The sequence below is a fragment of the Hetaerina americana genome, unplaced genomic scaffold (genome assembly GCF_022747635.1).
Source record: "Hetaerina americana unplaced genomic scaffold, ioHetAmer1.1.p SCAF_2, whole genome shotgun sequence".
In the NCBI taxonomy this organism is placed as follows: Eukaryota; Metazoa; Arthropoda; class Insecta; order Odonata; family Calopterygidae; genus Hetaerina; species Hetaerina americana.
Genome location: NW_027286763.1, coordinates 82031884 through 82045958, shown reverse-complemented (window position 1 = coordinate 82045958; position 14075 = coordinate 82031884). Strand labels below are relative to the sequence as shown.

The 14075-nt window shown below is 36.5% G+C and overlaps 2 protein-coding genes across 2 annotated transcripts in view; one reads left to right on the top strand and one right to left on the bottom strand.

Moving 5' to 3' along the window:
- The window catches only part of Ak2 (Adenylate kinase 2), a 177488-nt gene that overhangs the window by 91625 nt on the left and 71788 nt on the right, over positions 1-14075 (bottom strand). The gene's annotated exons all lie outside the window — the stretch shown is intronic.
- Vps39 (vacuolar protein sorting 39) overlaps positions 62-14075 on the top strand; it is a 28522-nt gene continuing 14508 nt past the window's right edge. The window contains exons 1-9 of the mRNA XM_071585467.1: positions 62-423; positions 500-676; positions 780-880; positions 958-1161; positions 5510-5687; positions 6570-6811; positions 8660-8789; positions 9376-9515; positions 9612-9749. Coding sequence (XP_071441568.1) covers positions 354-423; positions 500-676; positions 780-880; positions 958-1161; positions 5510-5687; positions 6570-6811; positions 8660-8789; positions 9376-9515; positions 9612-9749 — 1380 coding nt within the window. The 5' untranslated portion in view covers positions 62-353. The remainder of the gene's footprint in view (positions 424-499; positions 677-779; positions 881-957; positions 1162-5509; positions 5688-6569; positions 6812-8659; positions 8790-9375; positions 9516-9611; positions 9750-14075) is intronic.

Genomic DNA, 14075 nt, shown 5'->3' with positions numbered 1-14075 from the left:
ATACAACATACATGGCATTTTTATACGATTTTCACTTGTTTGATTTGACAAACGAAAAATACAGCTGAATGAATACTGAAGCAAATCTCCCTATTGGCATAGAATGACAGTAATGTAATAGTGGAGGAGGTAAAGGAGCGAGAGATATCAGGTCACGAGACACTCGGCATACAAGACTCGCGCAATGCTGCGTATTGTATAAAGACATCGGGAAGAGAAGAAATGGCGAGAGAGCATCCAATGCTGCATATTCGTTGAAGTGATACTTTCATGTGTTGCTCGTAATCCTGCAATTTAGTCGAAACTCCCGTTTCATACTTCTATTACTAGTCAGAAGAAAATAATTTTTCAAAATGCACGATGCCTACGAAGCCAACCAGTTGTTAAAACTCAAGTTACAAATAGATTCAATTGCGGCGTACGGTGAGTCTTGCTGGAGTCTCCACGGTACTTGATCGTAAACTGAGTTTGCCTAATGACAACTGTAAATTTGTTTCAGATGACAAGTTACTGGTGGGTACAAGTATCGGACATTTGTTAATGTACAGTGTATCATGCCGGCTTGGGGAAAGGAAAAATGACGTCCAGTTGCTGGGCTATCACAAAATGTTTTCAAAGAAGCCGATTCAGCAAATGGCAGTGGTGCCAGAGTATCAACTCCTAATCAGTCTGTCAGGTGTGGCCCATGATTTTAATTATATTCCAACAGCTCTGATGTCTCACTAATAATATCGAAAATCCATTGTTTTTGTTGATTGTCCTTGTTTTTTCCTTTATAGACAATGTCATATCGGTCCACGATATCACAACGATCAATTTTTCTCTTATAAGTACTATACAAAGAACGAAAGGGGCATCTATTTTTTCTCTTGATATCAAGGTGAATAAGCCATGATTTATCTGTGGTTACAGTTACAATAGAAATACAAATTTTACTGGAAAAGATTTTTTTTTCAGAGATGTCAATCCCTTACCGGTGAGACGGCCGTCACAGTGAGGTTATGTGTTGCTGTCAAAAGAAAGTTACAATTATTTTATTGGAAAAATGGCACATTTAATGATCTCAGAGAAGATCTCTGCTTACCTGACATTCCAAAGTCTCTAGTTTGGTGTGAGGAAACTATTTGTATAGGATTTAAAGGAGAATATTGCTTATTGCAGGTAATTATGACATCCTAATAACACAATCCTTAAGCTTAACTTACACTAATGGTCATCATTTTTAGAAACGTATTACAGGAGGCCTGAAAGATTTAGAGGTATCATCAGAAATCTGACAGAGGTCCTATGGTCAGTAGCCCAGTAATCTACCCACCAGTCTACCATGTCTATGAGACTTAAGATATAATGGCTTTAATGTCTCTCCTCATTGGGGTTCTAATGGTCCCAAGAAATGTTGATGTAATTATTTGGATTGTTAGTTTTAATGAAATGGATAATTCTCATTTTGCTTAGGTATTGAGATTAGATCAGTGTAGTGTCCATCCAAATTGGTTCTCTTAAACAGGGTGTTGTCTTCTGGACTGTACTTCTGGTAGTGGTGGATGTTTGAGTTGGTTGCTCATTCATAATTGGGCATTTACAAACAGCCCTTCAAGTGCAGTATGCACTACCACATCCCAATGTATACAGGGTCGCACCCAAAAGTGGTAGGACTGATTTTTTTACAAGAATTTTATTGACGATATACTTACATTGACTTAACAATCTTCAAAGCATCCTCCTTGAGTTGCTACACACTTAGTATAACGTTGCTCCCATTCCCCGTTCGCCCACTGGAAATTTTCTTTGGGGATGCCGTTGATGACCCTCGTCGAAGCCTCTTGAACGGCCTTTATCGAGTCCAAACATAAAAAAACTTGCTTCACTAAAAACGGTGTCTTCACTCAACGACAGCCCGCAGGCGACTGAGGTTGGTGTCGGTCTGTTGCTAAGAGCCCCCTCCACCTTACCCTGCCAGGCAGACCCCCCTCCACGTTCGCGCCAGAGAAAATCAGGTCTACCACTTTTGGGTGCGACCCTGTATGCACTAATGTGCATGTATTTTTGATATCTTGATCTTTCTCATTAGAGACCACTGCTGGACCATTTCAAGTAGCCTGTTGGCAACTGAGAGTACGATGCTTGATTGGGAAATGTGATAATATTCACTGGACATATTAATGGACCTAATTCTTAGTCTCAACATATTTATGATGAAGCGAATAGCTCTCGCCTTGTTAGCTGAAGTTTTATGTTAATTATTAGCTATGGACAGGTTTTACACTGCCATGGTATTATTGATTTCCCTCCCCGAAATATCTGCTCTTCAAGATCTTTTTTTTTCAAGGATCTCCTTGAAAATAAAAGTCTATGCCAAGCAGTTGGCTCAAAGGAAATTCGAGTTGGTACTGTGGTATTTATCAGGGAAGAGAGTCAACAGGTCAGGTTCTTCATACCATTGGGTAGAAGTAGGATTTTCATGGAATAGAGTAAGGGTGGAGAGAAACCCAACATCAGTATTAGCCTTCTTTAAACGAAATATTCAGAGAAGCAATCCACAATTTCATGTTCCATCTATTGGGAAGGATATTTTACCTGAAGTGCTCTCCGCATGGTTCCCATGTAAGGATCATGGTACCATTGAAAAAATTCTGTCACCGCCAGAATTTAAACCCTGGATTTTGAGATTGGAAGCCAGTGCACTAGCCGCTTCAATCCCTCCCCACCCAAGGATGGTCAATCAATTATATAGGTTTGCAATGACTTTGGGATTTACTGTCACTCAAAACTCCCAAAATGTTTGGCTTCTCACTGATGAGACCCTTTCAGCTCTTACATATGGGATAGTGGCATAATCGTAATGGTAAAAATAAGTTTAATGAAACTCACACATGTGGTACATTGATCATTTAAAGTGACTGAACACTTTTGTAGAGACTGAAAACTTTCAGGTTTAACCCTCTCAGTGATATGGGTTTCTCTGGCTATTGATGTTTAACAGGATTCCAATAAAACCATTGTCTTCTGCAAGGTGGAATCTTGAAGCATGATGCCTTCATGGTCCAATGGCATTTAAGTCTTAACAACAGTTTCATTCACAATCTTGTTGACTGATTAATTAACCATTATGTCCATTCCTGTTGTCTGGTAGGTGAGTTCCATGGAGGAGAATTTCTGGTGACCATGTACATAGATAGAGGCCACAACGAATAATAGTAATAATCTTTATTCATTGAAGAGCAGCACTTGCCACTGTAGATGTCAAAATAAAGGCATATACCTGCATACATACATTCATTGCCATGATGAAGAGACACATGCATTATAATTTCACGCTTTAAAAATCAAGTTCAAAATATTCACATAAAGAATACAAGGGTTTAGAAATCAACTCAAGACAATTACATTTTTGAATCTATTACAGAAAATCAGTCTTACAGTATGGGGAAGTTTGGTATAAAATGTTAAGACAAGGTTATCCGACAGGTTGAAGATTTTGCGCTATATGCATTGGGTAATGTCCAACATATTTCTTGCCCATGTATTATGGATATTGCTGTGTATATTTTCTCTTAGTACGAAGTTATTTACATTATCTCTCTCTTAATTAAACCCTGGAAAATATATTTTAAAGACTGTCATCTCTCTTAGCCTGATAAATAATGGACAGCAGTGATCTCGATGGCCAGAGCTGGTTGTAATCCTAACTGCTTTCTTTTAGGCTTTTATGCTACTAGGCAACTATATACCCTCTAAATTGAATTGAGGATGATTTATTATTAGCAGAATTTGAGAGAGGGCAGGGAAGTTTTTTTTAAAAAACCTCAATAAAGTTATTTCCAAATCATTAACCGAGTTAAGTTAAAATTTGACCTGAAATAAAACTAGCTTGAATATGTAATGCTTATCTCAAGTCTCTCAATGTTCAGTTAAAAGCTAATTTAAGAAAGCATTACCTAGGTTACCAATAAAAGTTTCTAGCATTTGCTTTAAGGACATAAGCTCATACATCTTCTCTGTAAGATACTGCATGCCTCTACTTTATTCAACTCACGCATGCAGTTACTAATTGAAACTAATCTTTACTAATAGAATCCTTAATCTTTTCAAATGTGAAATAGAAACACAGTACTATCTATTTTCAAAGTCCGAAGGCTTAAACTTTTGAATTTGAATACTTATTCTGAACTTCTCTGAGTTTGCTTGTATTTCTATTCTGGGATCAACCAGGTGTATATCAACCTATGATACTGAAATAATGGTGGCAAATAATTGAATTAATTATGTCTCAAATCAAATCTTCCTTTATCTTGAGTTTGCCATTTAATATTCAAGTAAGAAATTTAAATGAAAATGATACTAATAGAAAGTTAAAAGTTTGCCAAAAACTTAAAATTCAACTTATTAACTTTAGAAGCTTAAAAAAACCTTAATTAATGTAAAACCTAAAAAAAAGAAGTAAGAAATATCATACATAACAAGCTTTCTATCCAATGGAAGAATATCTGGAATACTGATTATTAGATTGTAGTGAAGATTTTCCATTTTACTTGTATTTTAATTTATTTATATTGCCACTATTCTTGTATTATTGATACCTTTTGTATTGGATTCTTATTCTGTTAGCACATAGTTGACCGCTATGAATGATGAAGAATCATTATTGTGTCACTTACCAAGTCTGCTTTATATGCCTACAATTTTTACTGCTAATGACCCTGATTTTGGATTATGTTGTGTAAATTGGGTGAAGATAAAATATTTTATTATGTAGAAGATTATATTTGTTAGATATAAAACACACACACATATATTTATTTTTTATACGTGTATGGGTGGTGGTAGTCCTGGGGGTAGAGCACTGGACTACTGACTGGAGGGTCCCTGGTTCAATTCCTCGGCAAGACACTCTGAGCACCTGCAGCTCCACCCAAGCTATATGATTTTTCGGGTATCAGATCTTTTTGGGAAACCATAACTGGCACAGGGAAAGGAACTGGCCCCCCTACCCTGATGTGTGAATTTCACACGCCGTCGGGCTTAGTACTGGGTGAACTCTATCATCACCTACCAAACCGAACTTCGGATTGATTACTATGTTTATGGTTTTTTAATATTTGTCAGAAAAAATTGTTCCAATCATCTTTAGTTGATGAAGGCATATTATGGCAAAACCATTGTCATAAATGCTAAGTATTGCAACATTTTTTTTCCTCAAATGGAAAATAACCAGGTATTTGTTGGTAAATTCATAATGAATTGATTCCATTGAGTTACATAAATTCATTTGTTGACCATGTCAATATGTTGCATATTTGTCAGATAAAAGAGGGGAATTTATTACTGTTATTAGTGTGATTAGACCGATCGATACCCAGGCTAGGTATCTGTACATTCTTCCATCACTCAGAAATCATGAGACTACTTACATATATATTCACCCGCATGCTCCGGAAGGTACAAATGACTTCATAAGTTGGTTCATCAATATTTAATAAATTATAGGATGTTTATTTTTAATTTATAGATAACTGGTGAGCAGAAAGATTTATTTCCAACTGGGAAAAATCTTAAGCCAAGCATAACAAGACTGTCAGATGATTCCCTTGCTTTGGGGAAAGACTCTCAAACCATATTGATGGACACAAAAGGAACTCCTGCTCAGAAATTTCCAATCAAGTGGTCCGATGTGCCAGCTCACATTGGTAAATATAACCTATGGTACATGTAAATATGGTATTGTGTGCTTTTTCACTTTTGCAAAAATGTTGGTAAAGATGTAAAAAGCAATAGCATTTATTATATTTTATAACACCTGTAGAACTAGTTTTTGTACTAAAGGTGCATTTCCATGCTAAGTCTTTATTTAAACGTTGTCTAAAAATAATAAAAATTTATATTTTTTATTTATATAATAATTGACAACCAGTGGCCTGTTTTTTAAAGCTGTCAGTCATTATCTTTTTGTTAGCTCCTGTGTACATTCTATATTTGTTATCTGTTACAGTACCTATCATTTCTCTGCTTATGATTTATGGTGATTTAAGAGATTTATATTATACTTATGACTTTTGAGGACTTGTAAGTTGACTGATTGCTTTCCAAAATGAGCCACATATCAAATATATGTATGTATATTACCCTGAGATTTGACAGCATGTAAGGTACTCATGAGATAGCCAGTTTTTGGTGGATAATTTTTAGGGTCCAATATTTTAAGAATGTTCGTATAGTTCAATGTAAACAAGCATTCATTTCTTGATTTGATTAAAAGTAGAAAGTCAAATGTGTGATGTAAACAGCTGCATATAGTTTGTTTAAGTAGACAAACATTTTCAGTCATAAATTTGTTTTGGTAGAATCAGTGAATATAATATCAGAGAAGGGCATCTGGGAATATTTTGACCTCCGGAATACCTACAGTTTCTACAAAATTTTTCAAATTATTTGTGAGTTAATTTTTTTCATTCCAAAACTGTCTCTCATAAGCTTTGAAGTATGTATACCAATTGCAAAAAAATACATAATAATGGAAAATAAATTTCTGATGAATGATTTGGTTTTATGGATTTTCTTCCTGTCTCTAGCTCACGACGATCCATACCTCCTTGGGATTGTAAATGACACAGTGGAAGTTAGGTCAGTTGACCCATACCTACACATTCAGTCAATTCAACTTCAGAGACCACAATTGATTCATTCCGTACGACAAGGGAAGCTATTTGTTTCATCTGGAACTCAAGTGTGGTGCCTGCAGGCTGTGTCAGTGTCTCGTCAAATACATAATTTGCTTGAAGAAAAACAATTTCAGTTGGCTCTAAAACTGGCGGTCAGTATAATTGATTATAATGAATCATCTTACCTTTACTCCAGAGGGATGCTCAAATCAGGAGAAAGAGCATTGCTCCTGTTCTCCTCATTCAAGTTATACATGGCAAAAGTAGTATTTATGAATATGCTGGAGCCAAAAATTATTTTCTAAGAAAAATTGTACGAATTTTTTATTGATTGATTGACTCACTGAATAAATAAGAAATAATATTTTGAAAAAACATGCTTGTGGAACCCAAACAAAATGACCTTCAGAAGCACTCCAGGTGGCCTGTGGAAGTAACATTCCCCCTCAACACGCATGCACAGGTTTGAGGTCGATACATTCATTGTGTATTTTGAGAAGTGGAAGTATGGAGACGTGTTCTAGTGCTATGTCAACGCAAGTTAAACAGTATGCTGTTATCAAATTTTTAACTGCTGGAAAAGTGACTGCTACTGAGATCCATCATCGTTTAAAGGCTGTTTATGGTGATGATGCTGTTGATAGGTAGGTCTACTGTAAATCAATGGATAGTAAAATTTCGTGGTTGTGAGCCCTGGAAAGCCATAATTGTTGATGAAACACGCAGCAGACTTCCGATCACTGCCACAGACGATGAACATTGCAAACTCGTCGAAGATTTGATTTGAAATGACCGGCGAATCACTGAAAAACATATCGCAAACCATATTGGAATATCCAAGAAACATTTCGGCTTCATTATTTAACAATTGGGATACCATAAAATCTGTGCACAATGGGTACCACGCCATCTCACTGATGAGAACAAACGGCATCAATTGGAATGCTGCAAGCAACCCTCCTTATTCCCCTGATCTTGCACCTTGCATTTTTTATTATTTTCCTTAACTCAGGAGACACCTCAAGGATAATCATTGCACCTCGGACAATGAGGTGAAGGCGGCTGTCGATAACAGCATGCTGTTTAACTCACGTTGACATAGCATTAGAACCTGTCTCCATACTTCTGCTTCCCAAAATACACTGGATGAATGTAACGACTTCAAACCTGCCCATGCATGTTGAGGAGGAATGTTACTTCCACATGCCACCAGGAGTGCTTCTGAAGGTCATTTTTTTTGTGGGCTACAAGCATGTGTGCATTATTTTTCCGCCTACCCTCGTATATTTGGTATAGAATGGCTGGTTAAGTGAAATGGGCGCTTAGCTTTACTGTGATTTATATATATCTAATGCAAGAACACTATTGAAATGTTTTCAGTGATACTGGAGTGATCATGATGTGATCTGAGGTAGGCTATGGAAAATTACCTTCCCCTATTTAAACTTTGTTCCAATGTTCTCAATTATTTCGTTGCAGTCCTCTTTTTAAGTACACGATTGAAGATCAAATGGTCTTAATTGTTATTACAATCAGTTTTTCTGTGGGTAAAAATTTCTCTCACCTCCTAAGTTGACAAGGATGAGATGTAAGGCAGAAATCGTTGGACAAACTAGATATCCCCTTAGAATTTGCCCATATACTTGTAGCAATCTTTGGTCTAAAAAAAAGTCATAGTGAGTATCCCCTCTTTGCCATTTTTAGCCATCATTTGGCTTAACTGATCCCATCCCCATGAATCCTAGTTGAATTCTCATTGAGTAGAATGGTGTTATGCTAAAGTGGACTGAATTTACTAGAAGATTAGCCTTGAAAAAGTTGAACATCAAACTCAAGAAGTAAAAAGGCTTCAGACTGAAAAACAAATTTAATCTTTTTTCATGTGTGGGAGAAGAATAGAATGTATGACAAAGAATTATCATATTACATGCTTATAATTTTGCATATATTTGTGTCAAAAAACTTGGATAGTTTGATGTTTGCATGATTTCTGTTTACAGAATATATCTGATGAACCTCCAGAAGAAAAAGAGAAGAATATTTACCACATTCAGACATTGTATGCTTTTCATTTATTTTCCAATCGCAAGTTCAAGGAATCAATGGATGAGTTTGTAAAACTTGGCACTGGTAAGTCCCTTTTTTATGTGACCACAACTAATTGGGTGTAATTAATTGTTTGTTTTGAAATAACTCTTGACCTCTATCATGTTCAACTATTTTAGAATATACTGTTTAAAAAATAAGATGATCTTCTTATGTGGATTTTCATTTTAAACATTGACACAGGATGAATTATACCAAAACTTCATGATGTGTACAGTATTATGTTGAAAAAAATTCATTTTGCTTGACAGAGTAACGAAAACTCTGTTAAATTCTAATGAATAATTACCAATGAATAGAAGTAGGAATTAGACCTCATCAATTCCACAGACATGTAAGATTATACATCAGTAATAGGCTGCAAGGTAACATTCTTGGAGTGATTGCTAGTGAGATACTTGGAAAAGCTACATAGGTCGTTCAATAATTCCCTAGAAAATCATACTCAAATAGAGTTGATATCACTATTCAGTTATCTAGAGCATGGCTGTGGTTGTTATGTGAGGTTTTTTTTGCAAAATGCTGATACCACGTTAGCCCCTCAAAGCAAAACAATAATTGCTGCTACTACAAATGCAGTGCAATTCTTCTATTAATTTTTTTCTTGCAGATCCATGTGAAGTAATACGTTTATTTCCTGATCTGATGCCCCAACTTACTGGAAGTCAGATGAGCAAAACGCTTCCCGTGAAACTGGAAGAGGAAGATCTGGAAGATGGGCTTCTTGCTCTTATAGAATTTCTTACTGAAGTAATGTTATATGTCAGATTTTTTATTTGGTAGTGCCACTTCGTTTGCCATATGGGTCATTCTCCTGCTGATACTAATCTTTATCATTCACTTCAGGTGAGGAACAAAGTGAGGATAGACAACAAACCCCAAGGGAAGGACAGTATTAATAATAGCAGCAGCAGCAGTAGTTCTAAGTCAATGGAACAGTTACTTCAAATAATTGATACTACTCTCCTCAAATGTTACCTTAAGGTAAGTTGGCTCGTTTGAGGCCGTAAAATGGTGGATTAAATTAGTGAGGAAAGTGAAGCAGAAACCAGGCTTTAATCTTGTAACCTATAAAAAATATTGTGGAGCACAAATTTTTTCTGGTATACAGAGAAACTGAAAAACTCTGGATATGTAAACCCCTCTTTTAACATAGAATACTTTTTAAAAAATTGTTGTCTCAGGCATAACTTTATGGAATTTGCATAACATATTGAAATGAAATGAAATAATTGACTGTAATTCCACACCCTTTATTTTAATACCTTGTCCCAGGTTTCGATGTTGAATATTGAACCTGATGATGATGTTCAATGTCGAAACCTGGGTCGTGTTTTTTTAAATAAAGTGTTTAGTGTAAGTTTTTTTAAATAAAGGAATTACAAAGTCAATTATTTCATTTCATTTCAATATAATACTTTGCTTGAGAAATTATTATGAACTTCTCTGCAGGCCTATCAATGCATGGAAAATGTTTTCTTTGGTGCTGGTTTTTCTGATCTAACATGCTCAAATATTTACCCGTTAGTTACAACCTTTTATTTGGTAACTGTTCTCTTCCATCCACATATACCCATTAATTGAATCTTCACCCTTAAAAGCTGGTTGTTTAAGAAGGAATCGTCAAAGTTTAGGGATTCTGTTTATTTGGCATCATAAAAAACATGTGATATATTTATCCCAAGAAAGACGCATTCAGTACACATACTAAGTTTGTGCCAAGCAATTTCCCTATATTCCAGATACAATAATTATTGTGTAAGGTGTTTCTGCAAGGTTTCTTGCCTAGGTATCAATGTTTTACTTAATGAGCAATAAAAAAATCATTTGATTGAGGCATGATTGTAACTTTAACAGATAGAGGGTGTGCAAATATTATGTTTGATTTGTTCCAGTAACTCACTTTGGAATGATTATGATAAGTTACTCATGAGTTGCTTTTCTGCTACTTTATTCTTAACATTAGTTATGGTTATAAACAGGAACTATTTTTAATTTTGCAACGACTAATAGCAATTAAACTTGCACAAAAATAGTGAAAACTGATCAGTAACTGATATCTTTTGTCCATACTAAAAAGAAAGACTCGTACTTTTCCACAGATTTTATTATACGGTACAATGCGTTTCACCGACTTGCTGCATCATCAGGTACAAATTTGCAAAACAGACATATGTAATTAAGTTTTGTGTTACACAAAAAAGCCATACCTACGTACCTATTCGGCCTGTCATCTCAGCTGTGTTCGCCCCTTCACACCTTCTGGCACGAAAATTAGATGTATTGCTCCGAGATCTCACAGGTTTTATACCTAAATATGGAGTTAAAAACTCAATAGAGCTAGCCCAAAAATTGAAAGATATTAATGTCCCGGAAAAAGCGAGACTAGTCTCCTTTGACATTAGCAATTTATTTACTTGCGTACCAATATTGGAAACTTTGCTTAGGGTGGAAGAACTACTCAAGGATTCCACCATTGCCCAAAATATCTCAGACGAATTGGTCCCCCTCATCAAAATGACAGTTAACCAGAATTATTTTAGTTTCAACCACACCCTTTACAGCCAAACGGATGGGTTAGCTATGGGTTCCCCACTGTCCCCCTTCCTAGCCGAAGTCTTCCTCAATTCTGTAGAAGAACATCTTTTTAATGCTGACAATCAGCATAACAAAAACGTGGGCTATTGGTTTCGTTACGTGGACGATATACTATGCCTATGGACCGGAACCAACCGACAGTTAGACTCCTTCCTTAATTTCCTAAACACTCTTCATCGGAATATCTCCTTCTCCATGGAAAAAGACGTCAACGGCACCATCAACTTCCTCGACTTGGCAATCACAATTAGGGATAATAGACACGAATTTGCAATTTATAGGAAACCCACATATACAGACCACATAATTTCTAATGATTCCGCACACCACTTTTCTCACAAACACGCAGTCCTCCACTCCATGATCCACCGCCTCCTACACATCCCCCTTTCCCCCAAAAACTTCAAAATTGAACTCGTGAATATCACTAATATAGCTACCAACAATGGTTTCAACCCCAAACTAGTTGACACATTACTACGGAAAAAACAAAAAGCAATGGCCATAAAAAGCATTTTCGTATCACAGCCCGCAGTATCTAAAGATTTTAAGTGGTGCTCGATCCCATTTCTGGGAGATCTTTCATATAGGATTTCCAACTGCCTACCCACCTCACTCAAAGCAGCCTTCTACCCACCCATAACCCTCTCCAAACTTCTAGCCAATGGAAAAGACACCCAGGATAGCCTTCTCAAATCAGGCATTTATAAACTGAAATGCGAGGATTGCAACAGCGTTTATGTCGGTCAGACCGGCAGGAATATCAAGTTACGAGTCAAGGAACACGCTAGGTGTCACAAAAATTAGAATAACAACTCTCTCTTCGCCAAGCATTTACTAGAATTCGACCACAGCAGTGACTTTGTCCCAGAGATATTACACACACTCCCAAAAGGATTAAAAATGGACGCTCTCGAGCAATTAGAGATTAGAAGTCACTTGGTAAACCCCAACACGACGCTTTGTAATGAGCAATTGTTCCCATACCCCTCCCCACTCCTCTCCGAGAAACTAGCCTGGAAATGGTCAAAACAACCCATCAACACACCTGCGAGCCCCCACCCCTCTCAAATCCTTCCAACCCTCCCCGCCCCCACTCTGTCCTGAGGGTATATATTCTTGCTCTGTCTGTTTTGCAAATTTGTACCTGATGATGCCGCAAGTCGGTGAAACGCGTTGTACCGTATAATAAAATCTGTGGAAAAGTACGAGTCTTTCTTTTTAGTATGGATATTAAATACTTCCACGAAGTGAAGCCTGAAACAATAGAATATAGATATCTTTTGTAATTATTCCTGAAGCTATTTTCTTAAGACATGGAATATATTTAATTCAGTAGTGAGAATAATATGGAGGTGTGCAAAAAGTTCACGAGAAAAATCTTCCTGGCACACATACAACATTTACTACAAGCTCGAGGTATGACGTCTCAAAATACAAGGAACATATTATCAGAGAAAAGTATTTGCCAGTTATTTTCTAAAATTCAATACCCAGTATTTTTTTTCACTTTTTAAATTAATAATATTTTATGCTATAATGTCCAGAATTATCTTCATTTTTGACGTTAAGGTTGAAATAATTGAAAACCCTCTTGAAAATTTCCGAGATGGGGTTTCAAAATCTTATTATAATTCTCCATCTATCATTAAAGTTGGCCTGAAAATTGATGACAGTTTTGGCTTGCGCTATTGAATTATATGCATTGTCTGCGTTAAAAACCTCAGGTGATTACTTTGGGATCTGTAAGATTCTTCACCTCCTTCTCTTCCTCTCTACCATTCCTTTTTTCTGTCTAATCATCTCGATAAGTTCACATTCAGAGAGCTCAGAGGAAGGGGGAGTTCTTAGGATGGAGACATTTCCTCATATAGCGAGGGAAGGGAAATTTTTGGATTCCTTTTCCCCTCTCTTATCAGTTTATTTCACTGGGGTACTCATTTGGATACCCATGATATGGAAGAGAGAGACAGGTGGACTACAAGGGTACCTACTACTGGGACACAAGTACCTGTGTCCAGGGATGGGTAGTGAACCCAGGTTTCTAAATAGCAGTGAACAAGTATAGAGGGTACCCAGGTATTTCAAAATTCCTCCTCCCCGGGTTCATAAACCTAAGCTTCAATAGTATTGATACTTAACTGTAATAAATGATCAATGGCTTATTTAAAAGTTCCTTATATTTCCTAATCTTATTTTTACAAACATATTCTTTGGGGTTATGGTTACATGGTAACCCAGTGGGTAGAGCACTGAGCTGTACATGGGAAGGCCCAGAAGTACCCAGCCTGACCTAGAGATGGCGGTAGTTGTTTGAATTAAATCACTGTATTAGAGAGTACGCAATCTATAAAGCATATGTTTCAAGTTTGAAGATGGTACATTATGTAGTATTTGTTTGGCAGCCATCAACAGTGAATGTTTTCAGTGAATTTGTGAAAATGGAGAAAATTGGTCATTGTTATGTTACACAATATTTTTATTTGAAAGTCCTCAGCCCAACAAACATAAAAGCTGAACTGGATTCTACTCTGGGTGAGTCTGCTCTTTCGTTTACAACAGTAAAAGATTGGGTAGCAGAGTTTAAACGAGGCTGTGCGAGCTGTCAAGATGAGCATCGCATTGGTTGACCAAATAAGGTGACGATTCCAGAAACGGTGAAGAAAATTCATAAAGTGATACTGGATGATCGTTGACTGAAAGCGCATGAGC